The sequence below is a fragment of the Nerophis lumbriciformis genome, linkage group LG23, assembly GCF_033978685.3.
Source record: "Nerophis lumbriciformis linkage group LG23, RoL_Nlum_v2.1, whole genome shotgun sequence".
Classification (NCBI taxonomy): Eukaryota; Metazoa; Chordata; class Actinopteri; order Syngnathiformes; family Syngnathidae; genus Nerophis; species Nerophis lumbriciformis.
In genome coordinates this window covers 26,880,646-26,906,328 of record NC_084570.2, presented here as the reverse complement: position 1 = coordinate 26,906,328, position 25,683 = coordinate 26,880,646, and the positions used below count along the sequence as shown (strand labels likewise).

Here is a 25,683-nt window from a genome sequence, read left to right as displayed (position 1 = left end):
TACCGGTAGTTTTTAGCGCTTCCATAGCGGGTCTACTGACACATATAAATTAGAACTACCATATTTTCCGAACTACAGAGCGCACCGGGATATAAGCCACACCCACTAAATGTTTGGGGAAAAAAACAATGTTTACATATATCAGCCACATCGGACTATAAGCTGCAGATATATACGTTGTGAAATGTATTATTTATACAGAAATATTCTGTAAATGTTTATTTACATACCTTAATAGTTTCCAAACGGTGTCTGTAACATGGCAGTAAAATTGCTGATCAAACAAAACAGAAGTCATCACCATCCCCGTCATCTTTGTTGCACCGGTAGTTTTTAGCGCTTCCATAGCGAGTTTACTGACACATACAAGTTAGAACTACCATCTTTTTCGGACTATAGAGCACACCGGGATATAAGCTACACCCACTAAATTGTAGGAAAAAAAATAATGCTACCATATATTAGCCGCAGGTATATACGTTGCGAAATGAGTTATTTATAAAAAAATATTCTGTAAATGTTTATTTACATAACTTAATTGTTTCCAAATGGTGTCTGCAACACGGCAGTAAAACGGCTGTTCAAACAAAACAGAAGTCATTGTCATGGACCCCTAGCTGCAGAAGCTAGCTCTCCAATCAGCTAAACAGACTCAATAACTCCACGGTGATGTTTTGGTGAATTTACTGAAGAATTTGTGAAACTGAAACAATACAAAAAGAATGCCATTGTAAGTTAATAACGTGTTATCATATCAGGTAATGCTAACGACACTAGCTGGGTTACATTACGATAGCACGTACAAATATGCATGAAAACACTCCTACAGACATCACACATGGGACGGTTTAGTAGGTAAAAAATGTTTTCGTTATATTGTAAAACTTACAAACATTGTCTGGAGTGATGAATGAAGAATCCATACAAGTAGAACGCTATGGATGATTAGATGACAGAGCTGCACTTCTACATCCGGTTCAAAGCTTTAAACACCAGGAAACAATTGTAGGCATTCACCCAGCTGCCTCTGCAGTGCGCAAACTCGTCCAAAAAGATGGCGCTTTACCAAAAACACACCATTTAAGTGTCTTTGTATGTGTCATGAAAACTATTTGCTTTATTGTCGTCAGCAAAGAAAAATCCATAAATTAGCTGCACCGTTTCGTAGGAAAAAGTAGCTGCTTGTAGTTCGGAATTTACAGTGTACGCAACGTTATATTAGAAATGGCAACAGCGGGGTATGAATGCCCCACAATAAGAGAATAGAGAAAAAGAAGGAGCTTATTGACGACAATGGCGGACGCGCACAATTTTTCGGGACTTATGCAGATACCAAATACACATCAGCAGGAACCAATAGGTAAGAAAAGTTGGTTTTGCATAATATTGCGATATTGCGCCTAAAAGGTACCATTTTGGGGTCCTTATACACACACACACACCATAATAATACCGTATGTTGAAGCACAGTACGTCTGACTATGGTAGCCATAATGCTCCGCGTTCCATCAAGCGGTGCGGCTTCGTAGCTTACCAAAGTCGTACTAAAACATTTTGACGGATTTTTGAGCTCCGTGTGTAGGGATGATGTTCGAAACCGGTTCTCCCGATTGTTCGATAAGAAAAGAACCGATTCCATAGATTCAAATCCCTTTTTGAGAACCGGTTCCCGTTATCGAAGCCACTATACCGTATTTTTGCGACCATAGGGCGCACCGTACGGGTGCTATTTCTGTATTGTAACGCAGAAATAAGGATCAGCGTATTTTTGGGCGCAGACATGGTTAAACATACGCTAGCTTCAAACATACGCTAGCTTCAAACATACGCTAGCTTCAAACATACGCTAGCGTGGACACTGTTTTAAAAAGGCAGCAGGAGCAAAGCTGAGTTCGGTTGTACTTTATTGAAGTATTTATCAATGTACTCACATTATTTTTTGATCAATCCTCATCCACAAATCCATCAAAGTCCTCATCTTCTGTGTCCGAAATGAACAGCTGTGCAAGTTCTCCATCAAACACACCAGATTCCCTCTCCTCATTTTCAAAGTCAGTCTAGTTGTCCATTAGCATAGCAAGCTAGCACAACAGTAAAAGCCGACTTCTCTTGTCCCGTTGTGCGTATCGATTCGCTACCGTGCTGGCCCCCTTCTTCTCCACAGTGTGCTTCACCGGGATGTCGAAAGTGAGCGGCACCTCGTCCATGTTGGTGATGTGTTTGTCTGCAATTTTTTTATTTACAACGCACATAGCAGCACTACATGCTCACTGGGGGCGTGTCTTTAGCGTCCTCTCTCACCTGAAACCTTCACCCTTTAACGGCCGCATGCTGTCCTCAGTCACGTCTGCTTTTCCTCTGTGTAAACAGCGTGCCGGCCCAGTCACATAACATCTATGGCTTTTGGAACTCAGTGCACACACAACAACCTATCTGGATTTGATAAGAGATTCGATAAGGAATCGGTTAGATAAGAGGATTCGATAATGGCATCGAACTCGATAAATTCTTAACGAACATCATCCCTAGCCGCGTGTAATGTTCTATATTTTCAATAATACATAGATAGTTTTGGTGTTGCTTGCTTACGGGTACTTGCTAGCGTCATTTATTGAACATGCGTCAACCTGCAGTCCACACGTATCTCTTATGTGTGACTGCCGTCTACTGGTCACACTTATCATTACACCATGTACCAAATAAAATTCATTCCAGGTCGGTGAGCACAACTAGAATTAATACGTACATAAGGCGCATCCCTTTTTGAGGAAATTAAAGGTTTTTTTATATGGTACACAACTACGATTGTGTTCACTGCCTAAAAAAGTGTGTGTTCATTTGCATTCAGCGACTACCCAATGGCTCCATCGACGTTCATGATGATGGCAGTCGCGCGTCTGAGCTTCAGGAGCTGCTGGATAGGACCAATAAAGAGCTGGTCCAGACCCGTGAGCACTCGGCATCGCTTAACGGACGAATGGCCGAGCTGGAGGCCGAGCTGGCAAGCGCACGGCGTGAGCTCAGTCGCAGCGAGGAGCTGTCAATCAAGCAGCAGAGAGAGCAGAGGGAGGTGAGAGGAGTAAACATTAAATCAATATGTTGTTTTTTTCATGGAAGTAAGCTAACATAGGCTGAAAGAACAATTAGGTACAAGGAGGTTAATATCAATTATTTCCACTAATCTTGTCTTAACGAGCATATTATGACTGATCCTTTGCTTTCCGACCAAACGAGGACTTGATCAGGGGTGTCCAAAGTGCGGACCGCAGCTAATTTTTTCACGGCCTGCAACACAGTCCAAAAATATTATTGAAAACAAACATAAAATAAAAGATAAAAAAAGGTGAAATGTGACGAGACAAATTTAAAATATTGACTCTAATAACACAAAACTGCCATTTTTTTTCTTTAAAACAGTCATCGTTCAAAAAATAATAATGAATCAAAAATCAACGTTGTTATGAATTATTGTCCTATTTGAGGCTCCAATTACTTCACATCAAATATTACACTTTTAATATATTTCTGGGGAAATAATTGCATATTTTGTGTGTTTGCCGTATGAAAAATGTTTTTCTTTAACAAAAAGGGCATAAAACAAACAAATAAAATCGTGAAAGAATGATAAAAACTCATAATCGACGAACAGATTAGAAGTTGATCTGAATACTTACAGTAGATAACGATTTAATATGGCCCCTTTCCTGGGTGGATCTCTCGTGACAGGAAGGAGGGGTGGGGTAATCATTTTGCAATGCAGTCTGCCGAAAATGATGGAAAGTGTGGTTAAAGTTGGAATTGCCACAAAACACATTTTAGGATATTAAACACTCTACTGCTGTCTGGCGGCTAAAGTGATGAATAAGTTGTCACAAGTCATGTGTCAGGTAAACCGTGACAAATGGGGACATGGGGACGGCGTGGCGAAGTTGGTAGAGTGGCCTTGCCAGCAATCGGAGGGTTGCTGGTTACTGGGGTTCAATCCCCACCTTCTACCATCCTAGTCACGTCCGTTGTGTCCTTGGGCAAGACACTTCACCCCTTGCTCCTGATGGCTGCTGGTTAGCGCCTTACATGGCAGCTCCCGCCATCAGTGTGTGAATGGGTGGATGTGGAAATACTGTCAAAGCGCTTTGAGTACCTTGAAGGTAGAAAAGCGCTATACAAGTATAACCCATTTATCATTTATTTATATGAATCCCCTTCCTACTGATGAAAGTATGACTTATTTTTAACACTTTTCTGAGTGGGACCCTTCTGGATCCCCAAACATTTTTGTGGGATTTTTTTTTTTAAACTGTCATTGCTCGAAAAATAATAATGAATCAAAGTCAACGTTGTAATGAATTATCAATCTATTTAAGGCTCCAATTAATTCACATTTAATAATCCACTTTGAATTTTTTGAGGGGGGAAATGTGGCACATTTTGTATTTTTGGCAAAAAGAAAAAAAAAACCATAAATGTCAATAAACATTAAAAAATATTTTTTTTGTTATACTTTAAATCCGCCTGAACTTGATCTGGAGATTTAAGCATTGAACAATAATATACGACTTATGTTTGACATTTTTAAGACTAAGACTTGTCTGGGTCCCGGAACTAAACTTGAGAGGAGCCGTAAGGTTAAAAAATATTTATACATTGTACTGGTTTTGAAAATGAAAAATATCAAAATGGCCTCCGCAAGCTTTAATTTTTTAGTTTAACATTCAACATTTTTTTAAGTCAGTCATATAAATTATGGCCTTTTACATTATAAAATACACAAATTGGAAATATCAAATTTTACTGCAGGCCTAGTGTATGGGCAAGTAAATGTCTCATTTTACTGATGATTCAAAATGTTGTTGATTGTATGATTTGATCAGCAACCAGCACAGGTGCTGTTGATTCAGTATCAATATAGAGTTTGTAGTTTAAAGACCAAACACAAGATGTCAGCTGGCCCTTAGCTTTTTGTGGCCCTAAACCAGATTTTGTTTGTGGCCCCATTTCCGTATTTAATATTACTCGTGTAACACGCTGTAGGGCAGGGTGTCAAACTTGTCTTTATTGAGGGCCACGTCGCTGTAATGGAATAATCTATCAATTTGCTGAAGCATTTGATTATTTTTTATGTACACCACAAAAAAAGATCTGTAGATTTTACAGTAAAAACTGACAACTTAGTCACCAGAAATATACATTGCTGTGTTTTTTACCACATATTACAGTAAACAATACCACTGTGTTTTTACAGTAAAAAAAACCCTGGAAACTTAGTCACCAGAATTTTACATAGGAGATATGTTATTAATATATCTTTTATTCGGAAAAACAAACGCCATAAAAAAAAACACACCAGCCGATACCAATTTGTTTTAATCAGCCCCTTTGAGTCATCCAGCAGCTATAAAATTATAAAATGATATTGCTGAATCTACAATATGTCTTATTTCTGACAGTCCGTATATGTTGACACGCATATGTAGAATGGAGATGCAGCACAGTCGTCTCCTTCTCACAGCCGTGTGTGTAACTGTTTGGGGTGTGAATCTTTGGGCACCACACCATTTGACCCGATCCCGATTCTTGGTGTGACGAGTGGCGAAGACAGAATATTGAATTTACTGAAAGTGCAGTGTGGAAGCCAATGTGTTTATTTTGTAATTAAGTAAACACAGTCTCAAAAGAATATAACCTGCGGAGGCACTTTTTGACAAACATCCAAATTTTTACCTTGGGCTCTTGAAACTGCTATATGTTTCGGCAAAAGGTCATTGTCTCCAACATACTGTTGTCCATGCTTTACGACATGACATGACACTAAAAGGTTTGGTGGTTTATTTCTCTGTACTGGCAGAGAGAAGACATGGAGGAGAGGATCACCACTTTAGAGAAACGTTACCTGGCTGCCCAGAGGGAAACCACACACATCCACGACCTCAACGACAAGCTGGAGAACGAGCTGGCCACAAAGGACTCTCTGCACAGACAAGTATGAACGCGCACACCACACAAGTCATGCGGCGCTAAATCATCAATTTTACTACTGGCCAGTCCTTGATAAACAGTTTGGAGCTGATCTTTTGTGTGCATTAGTGGGCAGAGTTATCAATTATATTGTTTTGTAAGAACCAAAGAAGATGCTCACTTCCTTATCGCTAAGTAGCATAGCTTTGTTTTCCTTATGTTGCATTTGTAAGTATTTTGTGTACCTTTAAAATAAATCATATATTGTTAAATATCTCTCGAGACAAAGATAAGATAACATTTTCGTTATTATTAATCATGTCATCATTAGCTAAAACGTGGCTAACTCATGTGGAGAGAAATGGCGCTAACAGGGGCAGTAGCCTTCCCACAGAAAACCGCTAGTCATGTAGTTAAGGCGGGGTTGCATGTTAATGCACGGATCATTTCCCCAAGATGCAGACGGATCTCCAGGATCAGCGTGCAGGTAGGAACCTTATTTATTGTCCATAAATCATATGGATTTAACAAAATGCAGGAAAGCGTGCCGATAGATAGAACAGGAATCAAAAAGGTAAGCGAACGTAACTGTTGCGTGAAGCAAACAAGACAGCCAAACTGAGTGTGGCGAAAAGCTGGAATAAATGGCTCTCTGATTAGTGCCCGGGAGCAGGTGAGCGTCCCGAACACTAATCAGAGGCAGGTGAAAATAATCAGCACCCATGGCAACCAAGAAAACACAAACCCTGAAACAGAATTAAGGGAGTCTTGAACTAAACTAAACATGATCCGGGCAACATTAATGAACATACAGTCTGGGGCTGGACGTTTATGGTAAAAATAACTATTTAAAGTTAATTTGGATTGATATTGAAATCACAATTATTAACACGATTATTCAATAATTTTAAAACATGAGTGTTTGTTGTACCACTTTAAATATAATTTCAGAGAACTGGATATAAATTAGCAACAAATAAAAAAAACAATAATAATAGCAATAATGATAAATGTCAATAACGATAGCAATTTAAAAAAATCTAGATTTTTTTATTTTTATTTTGGTTTTGTGGGTCAAGCATATAATTGTGTACATTTGTTAATTTCCATAATATTCTTCTTTTAAAAGCAGATTCCGTTATATTGGCTAATTCCATGATTCCGTCTGCAGTTACGTTCACGCGGATATCATTTGCCTCGCTTGCTTTTTTTGTTGAGTTTGCTGATTATCGATGAGGCATGTTAGCGCTTTGTCAAATAAAAAGTAACAACCATGGCGAGATCCCAAACTTCCAGAATAATTTTTTCCACTCATACGCTCCTCATCCATTTCACCGTTACAAGCTTAGGAATTTGCATGCACGTTGCACAGCCCATTAATTAAAAAAAAAAATAATATTTGTGTGACTATTATGATTTTAGTTCATGATTATAATATTTTTATGACTGTGAAAAGCCAAAATCAAAATCGTAATTAAAATTGTATTAATTGTCCCGCCATAATATAGTCTGTATTTATGTGTTTTTGGCCAAGCTAGGATACAGTGGCGGTTCCATTAAGAGTATTTCTTTTTTCTTAACGGTAGATGTTTTGAGTATTTTTTTTAAGTTAGGCAAACGTCTGAAAGCTTGATATTCAGCTCTAAATAAAAAAAACCTAACTTCATAATGAACACGAAGAGGAATTCATATTTTGAGTAAGCGAGCCTCTATTGTGTCCCAATGTGTTACAAAAGGGTGCATGCAATGTGATGTCACCCAGTGTTTCTTAAACCGGTGTTTGGCCGAGAACGCCCCCAGAGGGCCGCCAATACATATTTTTTTCTCAGCTGTGGTCCGTATGGGCCGCAGGGTTGCTCAGTTGCAATACACTTTTCCACCACTTGTGGCAGTAATGACAATGTCAAACAAACAGAAGAAGTCTGGAGCTAAAGTCATAAAGACGTTTTTTAAGTGCAAAAAATATGACTAAAGTGGTGAAGCTGTATTTTCATTTGCTCTTTAATATAATTGACAGTTTATTTAATACACATGTTTATTAATATTATTTATTATTCATTTAGTTAGAATGTATATTATCCCTGCATTGTATGAATATGTATTTTTCATCAGTTTTTATGAATCCCTTCTTTTGCGGTATATTTGATTGTTTAGTTTTTTTTGTAATCAGCCTGAACTAAGCCTTGATAATAATCTTTGTGATTAACACATGCTTTCATTTCATTTGATCGTTTATCCTGTCAAACTGTAAGTCGGTCAGATATTACTAGAATTTGCAATTCCGGTAGGAATGCGAATGCCCTATGTGCGCAAGCCAGCGAACTGCTGATACGCGTGAGTGGAACTGAAATGCTTGAATGTCCAGGGTGAGTGGAGTGTGTGGATGTTGGAACGGTTCAATTCAGTTGAGACATGTGGGATATGCAGAAGTTTGTATATTGCCCATTCATTGTCAATGGGGAGAAATTCCTGGAAATTCTGGGAAAAACCCAGAATTCTGGGAAAGGGAAAACATGTTTTGCCTTCGAGATCTTGGAAGAGTAGTGTGTGTGGATGGTTGAAAAATCCCAATTGGGTAAAAAAGTGGCGCAAAATTTTGGGCCTTGTAGAACTATGAATACGTCCATTCATTTGAATTGGAATTTTGGGAAAATCGTGAATTCTGGGAAAGGGAAAACATGTTTTTTCCTTCGAGTTCTTCGAAGAGTAGTGTGTGTGGGTGGTTGATTCCCGTGTGCGTGGGCATTCACACAATTATTATATAACTTTAACTTTAACTTGAAAGCTGCGAATCGGGTAAAAAAGTGGGCTATGAAACAACTATGAATACTTCCATTCATTTGAATGGAAATTTCGAGAAGACTGGAAATTTCTGAAAATATTGATACTAGCACAATTGTCTTCGATGATCTGAATGGGTTGGGGTTGAAATTTTTGGAATTGGTTGAAAAATTTTAACGTAGTAACAGTTTGAACCGAGAATTGGTATATCGGAATTCCTGGAATTTTGGGAAAACCGGGAATTCTTATGAAAATAAAAATGGTAATTTTGTTGTGCCAACTAAAATGGTTGGAATGGGTAGAAAAATGTGGACTGTGAAAACTTTCCAGCAAGAGATGAAAATGGGTGAGAACCGTGAAATCTGGGAATTCCTGGAATTTTTTAAAAAACTTGATAGTTTGATTGTCCAAGAAGAGTGGAAGGTATTGAAATTGGAACGGTTCCCATCGGGTGAGAAATGTGGGAATTGTGCACGTTCGAAAAATGGCCAATTCATTTTCCATGGGAAAACCGGAATTCTGGGTAATCCTAGATATTTTTTAACATTTTAGCGAACACACGATTTCCGTGTGTGTGGGCAATCACACAATTATTGAATACGATTAAAATGAATTGTAAGGCTACTAATTCAGTGTTAATCTTTGAGTGGGTTCCGGGCCCTACTGTAGTGGAGAAGTTGGGCTTAAGAAGCGCTGATGCCTGCTAATAGTGCTGTGTCAAAAAATCAATATTTCACAGCCTGGCTACTCCAACTGATGTAAGAATAGTACATGTGTGGGTTTTAAGTGCAAAGCTCTGTGGGGGGTTTTCCCGTCTGGTGAGATCTGAAAGGTTCATGTGGAGTGCGGGGTGAATCTGAGTTCAGGTCCCTAAAGGGAACGCGAGCGGGCTGCTGTCTCCTGAACACGGGTGTCACTTAGCTGCGTTCCGTCTCTGTGCGTCTCTGTGAGTCAGAGTGAGGAGAAAGTGCGTCAGCTGCAGGAGATGCTGGAGATGGCCGAGCAGAGGTTGGCGCAGACCATGAGGAAGGCCGAGACGCTGCCAGAGGTGGAAGCTGAGCTGGCACAGCGAGTGGCGGCGCTGTCCAAGGTCCCACACACACACACACACACACACACACACACACACACACACACACACACACACACACACACACGTCAAATTAAATCACAAGCAACGGAACAGAAGAGTCAGCAAGTTGCAAAACACTTCAACACAGTAACAGAGCTAAATGAGTGTGTGTCGCCCCCTGTAGGCCGAGGAGCGCCATGGCAACGTGGAGGAGCGCCTTAGACAGCTGGAGTCCCAACTTGAGGAGAAGAACCAAGAGCTGGCGAGGGTGAGCGTGTGCATGTGCATGTGTGCCCTGCAGGGTCTCTCTGACCTCGAAACGTGATGTGTGTGTGTGTGTGTGCGTGCGTGCGTGGACTGATGCTTCACATTAGTCGGCCGCCTCGCCCCCGAGCTCGCACATGCGTACGCCAACGCATCATTTTACCGGTTCATTGTTGCATGAATTTCAACCAAATCCACATACCGTCCAGTGACACGTCCGCCCACCCCTCCCCCGCCCTGGACTGTAGGGTTCATTTGCCGCTGTCAGTGGTGTGCGATACCACTGATTTTCTTTACGATCCGATACAAGGTACAATTCAGGCTGGTATCGGCGATACCAATCCCATATTTTGTGCAGATACATCTAACGCACAGGTGTCAAACTCAAGGCCCGGGGGCCAGATGTGCCCCGCCACCAACGTTCCCTCTAAGGTGTGCGCCTGCGCAATTGCGCACTGCTCTCACGTCCTTTGCGCACAGCAAATTAATGCCGCGCAGAAAATCAAAAATCCCATCTGAACTGTAAACAAAATAAACACATTACAATTTATTCTGTATGATTTTGCAATGCAACTCTATGAGTGACAAGTGACAACAAGAGTGGCCTCAATGAATAAAACAATCTTTGTCAACATAGTTCAATTATCGTCTGTCGAGACACTTTACGGACAGGAATTCCATCAATCACTTTATTGAGCAAAACTGTTTGTAACCACACCAAAAACATGAGTCAAAAAAACTTTTATCTATAAAAACTGGCAATTTTCTGCCATACAAACCAGGCTTAAACCAACTTTGTCATCCATCGTTTCAACAGAAGCCGCTCGCTCTGTCTCACCAGCACCAACACACGCACTCATGGCACTTAGCCAGTGTTGCGTTTATGGCCACACAAAAAGTCGGACAACCCCAACGCCACACAATGTGTAAATGCCAGGTTGTAAAACTCTGACTCTCAATCAGATGTGTGCTTATTTTAAAGTTAAAGTTAAAGTTAAAGTACCAATGATTGTCACACACACACACTAGGTATGGCGAGATTATTCTCTGCATTTGACCCATCACCCTTGATCACCCCCTGGGAGGTGAGGGGAGCAGTGGGCAGCAGCGGTGGCCGCGCCCGGGAATCATTTTGGCCATTTATTAAGAATGTTAATCTAAGGATATTATTCATGAAATATTGTTACTAGATTTCATAAATGCTAATAAAAAGATGTATTTTACAGACAGAAAGTTACAGGAACTAAATGTAATCTCTGAAAGGGGTAACATTTCTTTTAAAGGCAGGACCCGCAGCCAGACATACAATACTAGCACATAGGTCATGAAAAACATGTTTTTTTGTTATTATCATTGTAAGAGGGCAAAATCACTTATATCAGAAAATTATTTTAACAAAACATTTAAATTGTTATGATGTCAGGTTTGGGACAGGTGTGACGCTGGTGTGGCCACAGTGTGCACGTCTGATGTTGCTCACATGTGCTCCACTGAATGCTCAGGGAGTTTGTGCGTTTGCTCACAAACATTAAAAATTAGAACCACTTCATTTTATTTGGCCCTCGAAAGCCTGGAAATAATGTGTATCAATAAAGTACTGTAACTTTTCTTACTAAATGTATTCTTCCTTTCTATTTTGGTAGAAAAAAAATATATGTACTCCATGTAATCGCAAATTATGTTAACTTAAATATTGTGTAATTATGCAAAGATATATTATCAAACATTAAAACCATTTCTTGAATGGAAATAAATACTAATAATAATGATTTTAAAGCAAGTTATCCATCAAATTGTGCAATGTAAAAGTAGCAATAGATTTCATGGTAAAATTGTGACATTTACTGTGGTTTTTACAGCATTTTTCTCTAAATGAAAAAAACAGTACTATTTTTACTGTAATAAACTGTGGTTTACATTTTTTTTCTAACTTTCAACGCTTAAGATCTATCTGGTGATTAGTTTTTAATATTTTATTACTATAACAAAAAATGTTTCTTTCATAATATATATATATATATATATATATATATATATATATATATATATATATATATATATATATATATATATATATATATAATGAAAGAAACATTTTTTGTTTATATATATATTTATTTATTATATATAATAAATTATTGAACATACTGCCCTCTGGTGTCTGAGCCGGCACCTCCCCTTTAGCCTAAACACTACACAGGTATCCAAAACCGCCCCACTGATAAAAATGTTTTTACATTTTTTTTCTAACTTTCAACGCTTAAGATCTATCTGGTGATTAGTTTTTAATATTTTATTACTATAACAAAAAATGTTTCTTTCATAATATATATATATATATATATATATATATATATATATATATATATATATATATATATATATATATATATATATATATATATATAATGAAAGAAAATTTTTTTGTTATAGTAATAAAATGTTAAAAACTAATCACCAGATAGATCTTAAGCGTTGAAAGTTAGAAAAAAAATGTAAAAACATTTTTATCAGTGGGGCGGTTTTGGATACCTGTGTAGTGTTTAGACTAAAGGGGAGGTGACGGCTCAGACACCAGAGGGCAGTATGTTCAATAATTTATTATATATAATAAATATATATAATAATAATAATAAACAATACAACTAAACTATAGATATAGAGTGTGTGACTAAAATACAAGAGTGTGTGTGGTGTAAGACTATGTGTGTATATATCTGAAGTGTGTGTTACCAAGTGTTGATGAGAAAAGCAGACAAGTCCAAAGAGGGCAAGGCAAAAGGGGTCCAAGATCAGCGAGGGGTCCGTGGGGCAGAGAGAGACGTCAGAGTCCAGGGGCGAGTGAGGAGTCGGGAAACGAAGAAGGCAGTCCAAAACACCGGGGAAACAACGGGAGATCTCAAGGAGGGAAGACGGAAGAGCAGCATGGACGTCAGAATCACGGAGGGAAAAACAACACAGTAAGAGAGCATAAGGCTTACGGTACACAAAGAGGTAACTAAGTTCCCGCGCCGATCCTTGGGTCCACTGGTCTTTTATACATCTCGCCCTCATCAGTCCCAGGTTTGCAGGCTTGTCACTGCGTGGGCGTGCTGCGTGGGCGTGCTGCGTGGGCGTGCTGCGTGGGCGTGCTGCGTGGGCGTGCTGCGTGGGCGTGCTGCGCTCAGCGCGAGCAGGGGCGTGTCCGAGCGCGCTGTCAACGGCTCCTCCAAGTGCTCCCGCAGAGGAGGGAGAAGTAGACTGCGCGTGCGCCGTAACAGTATCCCCCCCTATGGACAGATTCCAGATGTCCAACATACTCACGAAACAAGGGAGGGTGGAGGGGAGAACTGGTGGTGGGTCGCCAGCCCCAGTGTCCCCGAATCCACCGAGGACGAGTCTGATGGCGGCGGCGAGAAGAACGCCGCTGAAGCCGGCGAGGCGGGCGACCAAGGGACGGCCACCATCTTGGCCGTCGGGAAGGCGGACGGGATTGGCGCCATGGTGCGTCCCGCCGGAAACGAGGATATGACGTCGGCGGCGGCGTGGAAGCGGCAGACGTCGGCGGCGGCGTGGAGGAAGACGTCATCGGCGAGGCAGGCGTGGAGGAAGACGTCATCGGCGGCGTGGAAGCGGCAGAGGTCATCGGCAGCGTGGAAGCGGCAGACGTCATCGGCGGCGTGGAAGCGGCAGACGTCATCGGCGCCGTGGAAGCGGCGGACGTCATCGGCGTGGAAGCGGCGGACGTCATCGGCGTGGAAGCAGCGGACGTCAAAGGCGTGGAAGCAGCGGACGTCAAAGGCGTGGAAGCAGCGGACGTCAAAGGCGTGGAAGCAGCGGACGTCAAAGCCGGAGACGAGGAGGGCAGCTGAGGAGCTGGCCGAGGTGCTGAAGTTGGCGGAGCAGGCCGAGGTGCTGGAGTCGGCGGAGCCGGCAGAGGTGCTAGAGTCGGCGGAGCCGGCAGAGGTGCTGGAGTCGGCGGAGCCGGCAGAGGTGCTGGAGTCGGCGGAGCCGGCAGAGGGGCAGAGGTCGAGGCCAGCCTGGGAGCTGGTGGAGACGTGGGGGCCAGCCTGTGAGCTGGTGGAGACGTGGGGGCCAGCCTGGGAGCTGGTGGAGACGTGGGGGCCAGCCTGGGAGCTGGTGCTAGCTCGGACGCTAGCCGAGGGGCTGGTGCTAGCTCGGACGCTAGCCGAGGGGCTGGTGCTAGCTCGGACGCTAGCCGAGGGGCTGGTGCTAGCTCGGACGCTAGCCGAGGGGCTGGTGCTAGCTCGGACGCTAGCCGAGGGACAGGTGCTAGCTCGGACGCTAGCCGAGGGACAGGTGCTAGCTCGGACGCTAGCCGAGGGACAGGTGCTAGCTCGGACGCTAGCCGAGGGACAGGTGCTAGCTCGGACGCTAGCCGAGGGACAGGTGCTAGCTCGGACGCTAGCCGAGGGACAGGTGCTAGCTCGGACGCTAGCCGAGGGACAGGTGCTAGCTCAAACGCTAGCCGAGGGACAGGTGCTAGCTCAGACGCTAGCCGAGGGACAGGTGCTAGCTCGCACGCTAGCCGAGGGACAGGTGCTAGCTCGGACGCTAGCTCGGGGACAAGTGCTAGCTCGGGGACAAGTGCTAGCTCGGACGCTAGCTCGGGGACAAGTGCTGGTAGCGTGGTTGGTGGGTGCGGCCAGGCAAACTGAAAGATCGATGGTAGCGGTCTTGCTGGCCGCAGCTGTGCTACCTCACCAGCACGGCTGTCGGTACCATTCCCCCCCTCCAAAGGCGGATTCCAGACGCTTCCAGTAGACTGAGGAACAGACACTGAGGGTGGAAAGAGGGTGTCCAGGCGGCGAGAAAATTCCTCCTTGCTCACATCACTGCTAAACATGCCTTTCCACGACAGTTTGGCAGGACAAGAAAACTCCTCCGGTGTGGAGCGAAAAAAAGAAAAAGACATGGTGAATGGGGCAAGAGGCAGAAAAAGAAAAAAAAATCACAGGGGGCGGAACTAAAGTCACTGGGGGCGGGGCTAAGGAACTGTGCCGTCAGGTCCTTTAATAATTTTGGCGGGAACTTACTGTAGTGTTTAGACTAAAGGGGAGGTGACGACTCAGACACCAGAGGGCAGTATGTTCAATAATTTATTATATATAATAAATATATATAATAATAATAAACAATACAACTAAACTATAGATATGGAGTGTGTGACTAAAATACAAGAGTGTGTGTGGTGTAAGACTATGTGTGTATATATCTGAAGTGTGTGTTACCAAGTGTTGATGAGAAAAGCAGACAAGTCCAAAGAGGGCAAGGAAAAAGGGGTCCAAGATCAGCGAGGGGTCCGTGGGGCAGAGAGAGACATCAGAGTCCAGGGGCGAGTGAGAAGTCGGGAAACGAAGAAGGTAGTCCAAAACACCGGGGAAACAACGGGAGATCTCGAGGAGGGAAGACTCGGGAAGGCACTGCGGAAGAGCAACATGGACGTCAGAATCACGGAGGGGAAAACAACACAGTAAGAGAGCATAAGGCTTACGGTACACAAAGAGGTAACTAAGTTCCCGCGCCGATCCTTGGGTCCACTGGTCTTTTATACATCTCGCCCTCATCAGTCCCAGGTGTGCAGGCTTGTCGCTGCGTGGGCGTGCTGCGTGGGCGTGCTGCGTGGGCGTGCTGCGCTCAGCGCGAGCAGGAGCGTGTCCGAGCGCGCTGTCAACGGCTCCTCCAAGTGCTCCCGCAGAGGAGGGAGAAGTAGACTGCGCGTGCGCCGTAACAACCTGAGAATTTTAGTGGGATTTTTTTTTTTCAAACTGTGATTGCTCAAAAAATAATAATGAATCAAAATCAATGATGTTATGAATTACTATTGTATTTATTTATTTAGGACTCCAAAACTTCCACTTTGAAAATATTTTTGGGGAAAATATTCCATACTTTGTGTTTTTGCCATAAAAAAACAAAGTTTCCAATGATAAAAATGGCATAAAACAGCAACAACAAAACATTAAAAATAATAAACTGAATAAAAACAAATTGCCAGATAGATTTGAAGTGGATATAGAGATTTAAGCGTTGAAAGTAAAAAAATACAAAATAAAAAGTAATGTATAACTTATTTTTTACATTTTTATCAGTGGGGCCCTTTTGGATCCCTGAGAATTTTAGTGGGATTTTTTTTTTTTTAATCAAGCTGTCATTGCTCAAAAAATAATAATGAATCAAAATCAATGATGTTATGAATTATTGTTATTTAATGTATTTATTTAAGACTCCAAAACTTCCAAATATTTTGGGGGAAAGTTTTTGCCATAAATAACTTTTCTTAAACAAAAAGGGCATACAAAAATTGAGACTTTATATTGACAGATAGATCTGAAGTTGATTGAGAGATTTAATGGGTAAAAGTAAACAAATTTAAAAAAAGTAATGTATGACCCTTTTTTAACACTTTTGTCAGTGGGGCCCTTTTGGATCCCTGAGAGTTTTGGTGGGAATGTTTTACTGTCATTGCTCAAATAATAATAATGAATCAAAATCAAAGATGTTGTGAATTATTACTCTATTTAAGGCTCTAAAACTTCCATTTTGATTTTTTTGGGGGGGAAATGTTGCACCTGGGGATAGGTTGATTGGCAACACTAAATTGGCCCTAGTGTGTGAATGTGAGTGTGAATGTTGTCTGTCTATCTGTGTTGGCCCTGCGATGAGGTGGCGACTTGTCCAGGGTGTACCCCGCCTTCCGCCCGATTGTAGCTGAGATAGGCTCCAGCGCCCCCCGCGACCCCAAAGGGAATAAGCGGTAGAAAATGGATGGATGGACGGATGGGAAATGTTGCATATTTTTTGTTTTTGCCGTAAAAACAGGGTTTTCTTTAAACAAAAAAATGTGATTTTATATCAACATATTAATCTGAAGTTGATCTAGAGATTTAAGCCTTTAAAGTAAAATAAACTTTTAAAAGTAATGTATGACTTATGTTTCAACACTTTTATCAGTGGGGCCATTTTGGATCCCTGAGAATTTTAGCTGGGTTTTTTTTTGTAAACTGTCATTACCCAAAAAATAATAATGAATCAAAACAACGATGTTATGAATTATTACCCTATTTAAGGCTACAAAACTTCCACTTTGAAATATTGCATATTTTGTGTTTGTGCCATAAAAACAGGGCTTTTTTAACAAAAAGAGCATAAAACATGAAAAAATATATATCGACAGATAGATTTGAAGTTGATCTAGAGATTTAAGCGTTGAATTTTTTTTAAATTTTTGACTTATTTTTACAATTTTTATGATTGAGACCCTGGGACCAAACTTGAAGGGAGCCCTAAAGGTTAAAAAAAAATATATTTTGTATTAGTTTAAAAATAAAGAATTTCAAAATGGCCCCCGCATGCTTTCATTATTTAGTTTGCGGCCCTCAGTGGAAAACGTTAGTCCGCGCAGAAATGGCTCAATCAGGCAGCATAAACATTAAAAATACTTTGTGACACCCGGTCTTGTCTGCGTTCCCCAGGCTCGACAGCGGGAGAAGATGAACGAGGAACACAACAAGCGCTTGTCGGACACGGTGGACCGCCTCCTCACCGAGTCCAATGAGAGGCTGCAACTCCACCTGAAAGAACGCATGGCAGCGCTGGAGGACAAGGCAAGGCCCTCGTTGTGGCCCCGCATACTAATTAATTATTATAATACATGTTTGCACCGCAGATTTGTTTTGACATAATTTCCACATGTTTGTGTGCAGAACTCTCTCATTCAAGATCTTGAGAACTGCCAGAAGCAGCTGGAAGAGTTCCATCACACCAGGGTCAGTCAACTCATCAGATGACAAGATGTATTCTTTCACAGGATTTTATTTACAGGGTTCTTGCGGGTCATTAAAAAAACTTTAAAAGTCATATTTTGGATTTTGCAAAAATTAAGGACTAAAGTGGCATTCAATGCGGTTAAAAAATTCATATTATTGCAATTGGCAACAGAAAAGGCAACAATACAAACCCCCCTGACCAAATTTTTCCAATTGGGGAAAAACTGCACTTCAAAATGTTCAATATTTGTTGAAGTGCAAGTTTTGCCAACAAATACTGCGAGTCCATTTTACTTTGATGTTTGTTTACCTATTTAGCATAATGAAGTTATTCACCTTCTAAATGCGAAAGTCATACCAATTTATAAGAAACAAGACATACACCAGTTTACCAACTACAGACCTGTTTCACTACTTCCACAATTCTCCAAAATCACGGAAAAACTATTCAATACCCAATTAGATAAATTGATCAACAAAAGCGGAACGCTCGTGGAAAACAAATATGGATTCCGAGCAAATATCTAAACATCGATAGCATTAATTAAAATAACAGAGGAAATTACCAATGCAATAGATGGTAAAGAATGTGCGGCCGCACTATTCATGGACTTAACAAAAGCATTTGACACAATTAATCATGATATTTTAATAACAAAATTAGAACGATATGGCATCAGAGGGTTGGTCTTGAACTGGGTGAGAAGCTATTTAACCAACAGTAAGCAATATGTGGGTGAAAATATGTCAACACAGCTAGATATATCTTGTGGTGTACCTAGGGATCAATACTGGGACCAAGATTGTTTAATCTTTATATAAACGACATTTGGAAAGTTACAAAGGACTTAAAGTTAGTTTTATTTGCAGACGACACAACTGCTTTCTGTTCAGGAGAGAACAATCAGAAGCTAATACAAATAATAACAGAAGAAATGAACAAATTAAAAAGATGGTTTGACAAAAACTGACTATCCTTCAATCTCAGTAAAACTAAAATAATGCTATTTGGTAACAGTAGAAAAGAGCATCATACACGAATACAAATAGACGAAGTAGATATTGAAAGGGTAAAATAAACTAGATTTTTGGGAGTATTAATAGATGATCAAATGAACTGGAAATCTCATATACAAAATATACAACATAAGGTGGCAAGAAACATTTCAATAATGAACAAAGCAAAATATGTCCTGGGCCAAAAATCACTTTATATTCTCTACTGCTCGCTAGTGTTACCATATCTGAGTTATTGTGTAGAAATATATGGAAATAATTACAAATGTGCGCTTCATTCGCTAACCGTGTTACAAAAAAGATCAATTAGACTGATACATAATGTTGGATATAGAGAACATACAAACCCTTTATTTATTGAGTCAAAAATATTGAAGTTCGATGATTTGGTAAAATTGCAAACAGCTAAAATTATGTACAAAGCAAACTATAACCTGCTACCCAAGAATGTACAAAAATGTATATTCAACTAAAGAGGAAAAATATAACCTTAGAGGAAAATCTAATTTAAAACATTTGTATGCTCGTACAACACTAAAAACCTTTACCATATCCATCCATCCATCCATCCATCCATGGATGGATGGATGGATGGATGCCCCCGCTTATCCGAGGTTGGGTCGCGGGGGCAGCAGCCTAAGCAGGGAAGCCCAGACTTCCCTCTCCCCAGCCACTTCGTCCAGCTCCTCCAGGGGGATCCCGAGGCGTTCCCAGGCCAGCCGGGAGACATAGTCTTCCCAACGTGTCTTGGGTCTTCCCCGTGGCCTCCTACCGGTCGGACGTGCCCTAAACACCTCCCTAGGGAGGCGCTCGGGTGGCATCCTGACCAGATGCCCGAACCACCCCATCTGGCTCCTCTCGATGTGGAAGAGCAGCGGCTTTACTTTGAGCTCCCCCCGGATGACAGAGCTTCTCACCCTATCTCTAAGGGAGAGCCCCGCCACCCGGCAGAGGAAACTCATTTCAGCCGCTTGTACCCGTGATCTTGTCCTTTCGGTCATAACCCAAAGCTCATGACCATAGGTGAGGATGGGAACGTAGATCGACCGGTAAATTGAGAGCTTTGCCTTCCGGCTCAGCTCCTTCTTCACCACAACGGATCGATACAGCGTCCGCATTACTGAAGACGCCGCACCGATCCGCCTGTCGATCTCACAATCCACTCTTCCCTCACTCGTGGACAAGACTCCGAGGTACTTGAACTCCTCCACTTGGGGCAAGATCTCCTCCCCAACCCGAAGATGGCACTCCACCCTTTTCCGGGCAAGAACCATGGACTCGGACTTGGAGGTGCTGATTCTCATCCCAGTCGCTTCACATTCAGCTGCGAACCGATCCAGTGAGAGCTGAAGATCCTGGCCAGATGAAGACATCAGGACCACATCATCTGCAAAAAGCAGAGACCTAACCCTGCAGCCACCAAACCGGATCCCATCAACGCCTTGACTGCGCCTAGAAATTCTGTCCATAAAAGTTATGAACAGAATCGGTGACAAAGGGCAGCCTTGGCGGAGTCCAACCCTCACCGGAAACGTGTCCGACTTACTGCCGGCAATGCGACCATATCAGTATGTGGAATTAAATTATGGAATGGATTAAGTAAAGAAGTTAACAAAGTACTGATATGATCCAGTTTAAGAGGTTGTTCAAATTAATAGTGCTTACAAAGTACAAAGAAGAAGAATTATGAGAAACACCTTCAACCTTATTGAAAATGGGATATTCTTAATCTCAGTATGTTTATTATGACAGACTTAATTATCTATTACAAAAACTGCTGTATTAATCAACAAACAAAATCAGGAGAGAACACACATAAGTTATTAATACAAATAATAACCGAAAAATTTTTACAAATAAAAAGATGGTTTGACAAACACAGACTATTTTAGAATCTCAGTAAAACTAAAATAATGTTATTTGGTAACAGTAGAAGGGAAAGTCAAACACAAATGCAATATATTGAAAGGGTAAAATAAATCACATATTTGGGAGTAATAAAAGATGATAAAAAGAACTGATAATATAATATAAAAATTTACAACGTAAGGTGGCAATAATGAATAAAGCTAAATATGTTAACTCCATATTCTTTACTGCTTGCTAGTGTTACCATGTCTGAGTTTTTGTGCAGAAATATGTGGAAATAACTACAAAAGTACACTTTATTCACTAATTGTGTTAGTGAATAGTACATAATGTTGGATATAGAGAACATACCAAATCTTTATTTACTGCGTCACAAAAATTGAAGTTCAATGATTTGGTGAATTTGCATCGGCTAAAATTACGTACAAAGCAAATTAAAGATGTACAACAATTCTTATTAAAAAAAAGGAGAATTATAACCTTGGGAAAAAAATTGCAATTAAAACATATGTATGCACTTGCAACACTTACAACCTTTATCTTATTAGTATGTGGAATTAAATGATGGAATAGATTAAGAAAGGAAATCAAACAATGTATTATGATCCGGTTGAAGAAACTGTTCAAACTAGAGTGTTTATAAAGTACAAGGAAGAAGAATCATAATAAACAACTTGAACTTTTTTTGAAAAATGTTATATTATTCCTTATCATATGTGAATCATAACCAGAGGTACTAGTAACGCGCTACATGTACTCCGTTACTTAAGTAACTTTTTGGATATGTCAGAGTATTTTAATGCAACATACTTTTTACTTTTACCTGAGTATTTTTTTAGAAAAATAAATGCTACTTTTACTCCGTTACATTCACTTTCAATCCGATCGTTACATTTATGTACATCACAATTATTTATAATGATCGATTAAGGCCTGCAAGACGTATTCTTATGTCAGCGAGCCTTCTTCCGGCAGGCACTGTCACATGACTCTGTTTCACCAATCCAACGCAAGCAGTAGTGACGTTTGAAACCGTTTCACCAATCAAACAAGCACAAAGTACAGCTAGAGGAAGCTGAAATAGGTCAGTATTTTTAAAGTATATGATCAAATAGAAATTTTAATAAGTGTCAGAATGTTCACAAAGAAGACATATTAATTACGTGACATGACGCCAGCACATTTCGGCTGTTTTAGACAACTGGTAAGCAGACACCTCCTAAAACAATTGACTAAATTGTCTCTGGCTATCCTAATAACCACAAGTGTCATACAAACACATTAAAACATTACCAACAGCATTAACAAGTAGTGGAAAGTTGCACTTATCTGTTAGATCCTTAGCTTTAAAGTTACTTGCGCTAGCTTATTAGCAAGTAGCATTTTCTTCTTCTACAGTATTTACGGCTAGTTTAGCTAAACAAGCTGAAATTATCACAATCGCCACCTAGTGTGCGAGAGGCACACTGCGTATGGCCATCAGTCACAAGAGCATGGAAACTATCCATCCCATCCATCCATCCATTTTCTACCGCTTATTCCCTTTGGGGTCGCGGGGGGCGCTGGAGCCTATCTCAGCTACAATCGGGCGGAAGGCAGGGTACACCCTGGACAAGTCGCCACCTCATCGCAGGGCCAACACAGATGGACAGACAACATTCACACTCACATCCACACACTAGGGCCAATTTAGTGTTGCCATTCAACTTATCCCCAGGTGCATGTCTTTGGAAGTGGGAGGAAGCCGGAGTACCCGGAGGGAACCCACGCAGTCACGAGGAGAACATGCAAACTCCACACAGAAAGATCCCGAGCCCGGGATTGAACCCAAGACTACTCAGGACCTTCGTATTGTGAGGCAGATGCACTAACCCCTCTACTACCGTGCTGCCGCATGGAAACTAGAACTCCCCATATAGCTGTGAAAATAGAAGAACATTTAATATTTGGCAAATCAGACTAATTTAGTACATAGAAACGTACTGACTGTATACAGTGACATGACAGACAAAGCATCAAAAAATAATATTTAATGATTACTTTCAAACTAGTAAAAATAAAATTTATATCATCATATGTGTCAGTAGAAATGTTCACATTTCAGCCGACAAGAATTCCACTTCTAACTAGAGAAAACATGTCGTATTATATTATTATTATTATTATATTATATTATATTATGTTATATTATATATATTATATTATATTATTATATTATATTATATTATATTATATTATATTATATTATTATTATATCGTATTGGGGACGGCGTGGTGCGGGTGGAAGAGTGGCCGAGCCAGCAACCTGAGGGTTCCCAGTTCGATCCCCACCTTCTACCAACCTCGTCACGTCCGTTGTGTCCTTGAGCAAGACACTTCACCCTTGCTCCTGATGTGTCGTGGTTAGGGCCTTGCATGGCAGCTCCCGCCATCAGTGTGTGAATGTGTGTGTGAATGGGTGAATGTGAAAATAGTGTCAAAGCGCTTTGAGTACCTTGAAAGTAGAAAAGCGCTATACAAGTATAACCCATTTATTAAATTGTTTATGATTTTTATGTTTTACACACACACACACACCAACTACAAATGTAGTCAAAGAACCATTAAAAATAGCTACTAAATAAATCAGAAGTTACTCAAAACTTTGAAGTATTATTGTATGTGTATAAATAATACACTGGGTAGTTATGAATGGAACATGTTTTATTTCAACCCGGTTGTTTACATGGCCGGCATCCTAGTAGTGGTGTTACATCATAAATGGTCCGTCGTGCTTTCGCCGCGTCATATCCGTTCTCAGCACATATCACTACATCCCCCCTGTTTAGTTCTAACACCTCCCCTGTAAACTTAGTTATAAAAAATTCTCTGCAAGAAACACAAAAACATAACATTCCTCAGGTAACCAACATGAGCGATATCACTTTCAAACATTAGTGCAAACATCAGTAAGTAGTGTAATGTCCATCAATTCCCTTGTTCCTGTTTTTTTTTTTTTTTTTGTAAACACCTATGGGTTGTACTTGTATAGCGCTTTTCTACCTTCAAGGTACTCAAAGCGCTTTGACACTACTTCCACATTTACCCATTCACACACACATTCACACACTGATGGAGGGAGCTGCCATGCAAGGCGCTACCAGCACCCATCAAGTCTGCAAGAACAATAACGTCAATGATTCAATAAGAACCAACGTAACATGGACTACACATGGTCCTTGTAGTGAGAGGGCCTGTGTATAGCCCTACCACCTCTTGTGTGCCTCTGTCCTGGGCTATTGGGTGCCTGTGATCTGGTGTGTTTAGGATCTGGGCTATTGGGAGACTGTGTGTCACATGGTGGCGTTGTGGCCGTGTCCGGTGGCCCATGGTGACCCTCGTGAGTGTCCTCCTCTTGGTGCTGTGGCTCAGCAATGTGGGCCTGGTTTACGCTTCTCTGCATTTGCGGGTTGTATAGCTCACGCAGGTGGCTCCTGCACCGTCTGATCCGGTTGCCATTTGGTGTTTGTACAACATAGCTTCTTGGCTCGTTGCACTTTTGTACAACAATAGCTGGATGCCATGTTCCTCTGTCCTTGTTCACCACCGTTACATGCTGTCCGGGGCAGAGTGGGGGCAGTTCTCTGCGGCATCCACGGTCGTGGTGCTCCTTCATGTCCTCTGTTCTTTGTTCTAGGTGTAGCCTATGTTCCTCCTTCCCTGGATCTGCTCTGCTTGGTAGCAGGGTAGAAATAGGTCTTCCAAACATCAGCTCTGCAGGTGATGGTAGTTTGCTATCGATGGGTGTTGCTCTGACTTGCAGTAATGCCATCTGAAGGTCGCCTCCATGTACCAGGGTTTTTGTTACAATCGATTTGATGTGTCTCACATGCCTTTCAATGAACCCGTTGCTCTTTGGGTAGTGGGGCGAGCTTGTAATGTGCTTGATCCCCCAGTCTGTTAAACATATCTTGAAGGCCTGCCCTGTGTACTGAGGCCCGTTGTCTGTTAGGATTTCGTCCACCCGTCCGAACAGCGACATGTATAATCGCAGCTTTTGTGCGACCGCATGGCTCGACGCCGGCACAGGCATCTCATCTACTAATGGGTATTTGGAGTACCTGTCTACAGTTAGAAGGAACTGGCGACCTTTGACCTCGAATAAGTCAGAGGCCACAGACTGCCATGGTTTTGACGGTAAGTGGTGTGGGTGAAGGGGTTGTTTTGGGTTTGCATCCTGATGTTCCACACACACCCTGCATGACCTGCACACACTCTCAATGTCATCATTCATTTTAATCCAGTATACACTCTCTCTTGCAAGGCGACGTGTTTTCTCGATGCCTTGGTGGCCAACATGTAGCTGTGTCAGTATGTCATCAGTCATAGATTCTGGAATGAGTATCTGTCTGCCTTTGAATATGACTCCTGATTCCATTGCAAGCTCATCTCTGAAGGACCAGTAGGCACGCAGATCTTTCGGCATGTCCTTGATGTTCTCTGGCCAGCCTTGGTGGATCACGTCTTTGAGTGCGTTGAGTCTGTGATCCTTGGCAGTCTCAGTGTGGAGAGCATCCTGCTTCTCAGGGGAAAAGTTTATTATTGCAACAGTGTGTTGCTGTGGGTCTTCGATCTCTGCATCGACACCATCAATGCGTTCATCCAGCTCTATGTCTCCGTGGTTTTCAGGGTTTGGCAGCCGGCTCAGGGTGTCCGCCAGAATCATTTGGGGTCCTGGTCGGTATATGACATCATAGTTGTATCCCTGTGTCTTTATCAGCATGCGCTGGAGTCGTGGTGGTGCAGCATGCAATGGCTTCGCACATATGGTGACTAGTGGTTTGTGGTCCGTTACCACAATAAACGATTTCCCATAAAGGTATGTGTGATATCGCTGCATCCCATACACTATGGCTAGCATCTCTCGCTCTATGTTACTGTACCTCGACTGGCAGTCAGTCAGTGTCTTGGAGCCAA

At 41.6% G+C, this 25,683-nt stretch overlaps 1 protein-coding gene across 8 annotated transcripts in view; it reads left to right on the top strand.

Moving 5' to 3' along the window:
- ppfia4 (PTPRF interacting protein alpha 4) overlaps positions 1–25,683 on the top strand; it is a 278,835-nt gene that overhangs the window by 187,778 nt on the left and 65,374 nt on the right. For all 8 annotated transcript variants that reach the window (XM_061984869.1, XM_061984863.1, XM_061984868.1 and 5 more), the window contains exons 7-12: positions 2,849–3,070; positions 5,846–5,980; positions 9,692–9,826; positions 9,993–10,076; positions 17,548–17,679; positions 17,779–17,841. In XM_061984869.1, coding sequence (XP_061840853.1) covers positions 2,849–3,070; positions 5,846–5,980; positions 9,692–9,826; positions 9,993–10,076; positions 17,548–17,679; positions 17,779–17,841 — 771 coding nt within the window. The remainder of the gene's footprint in view (positions 1–2,848; positions 3,071–5,845; positions 5,981–9,691; positions 9,827–9,992; positions 10,077–17,547; positions 17,680–17,778; positions 17,842–25,683) is intronic.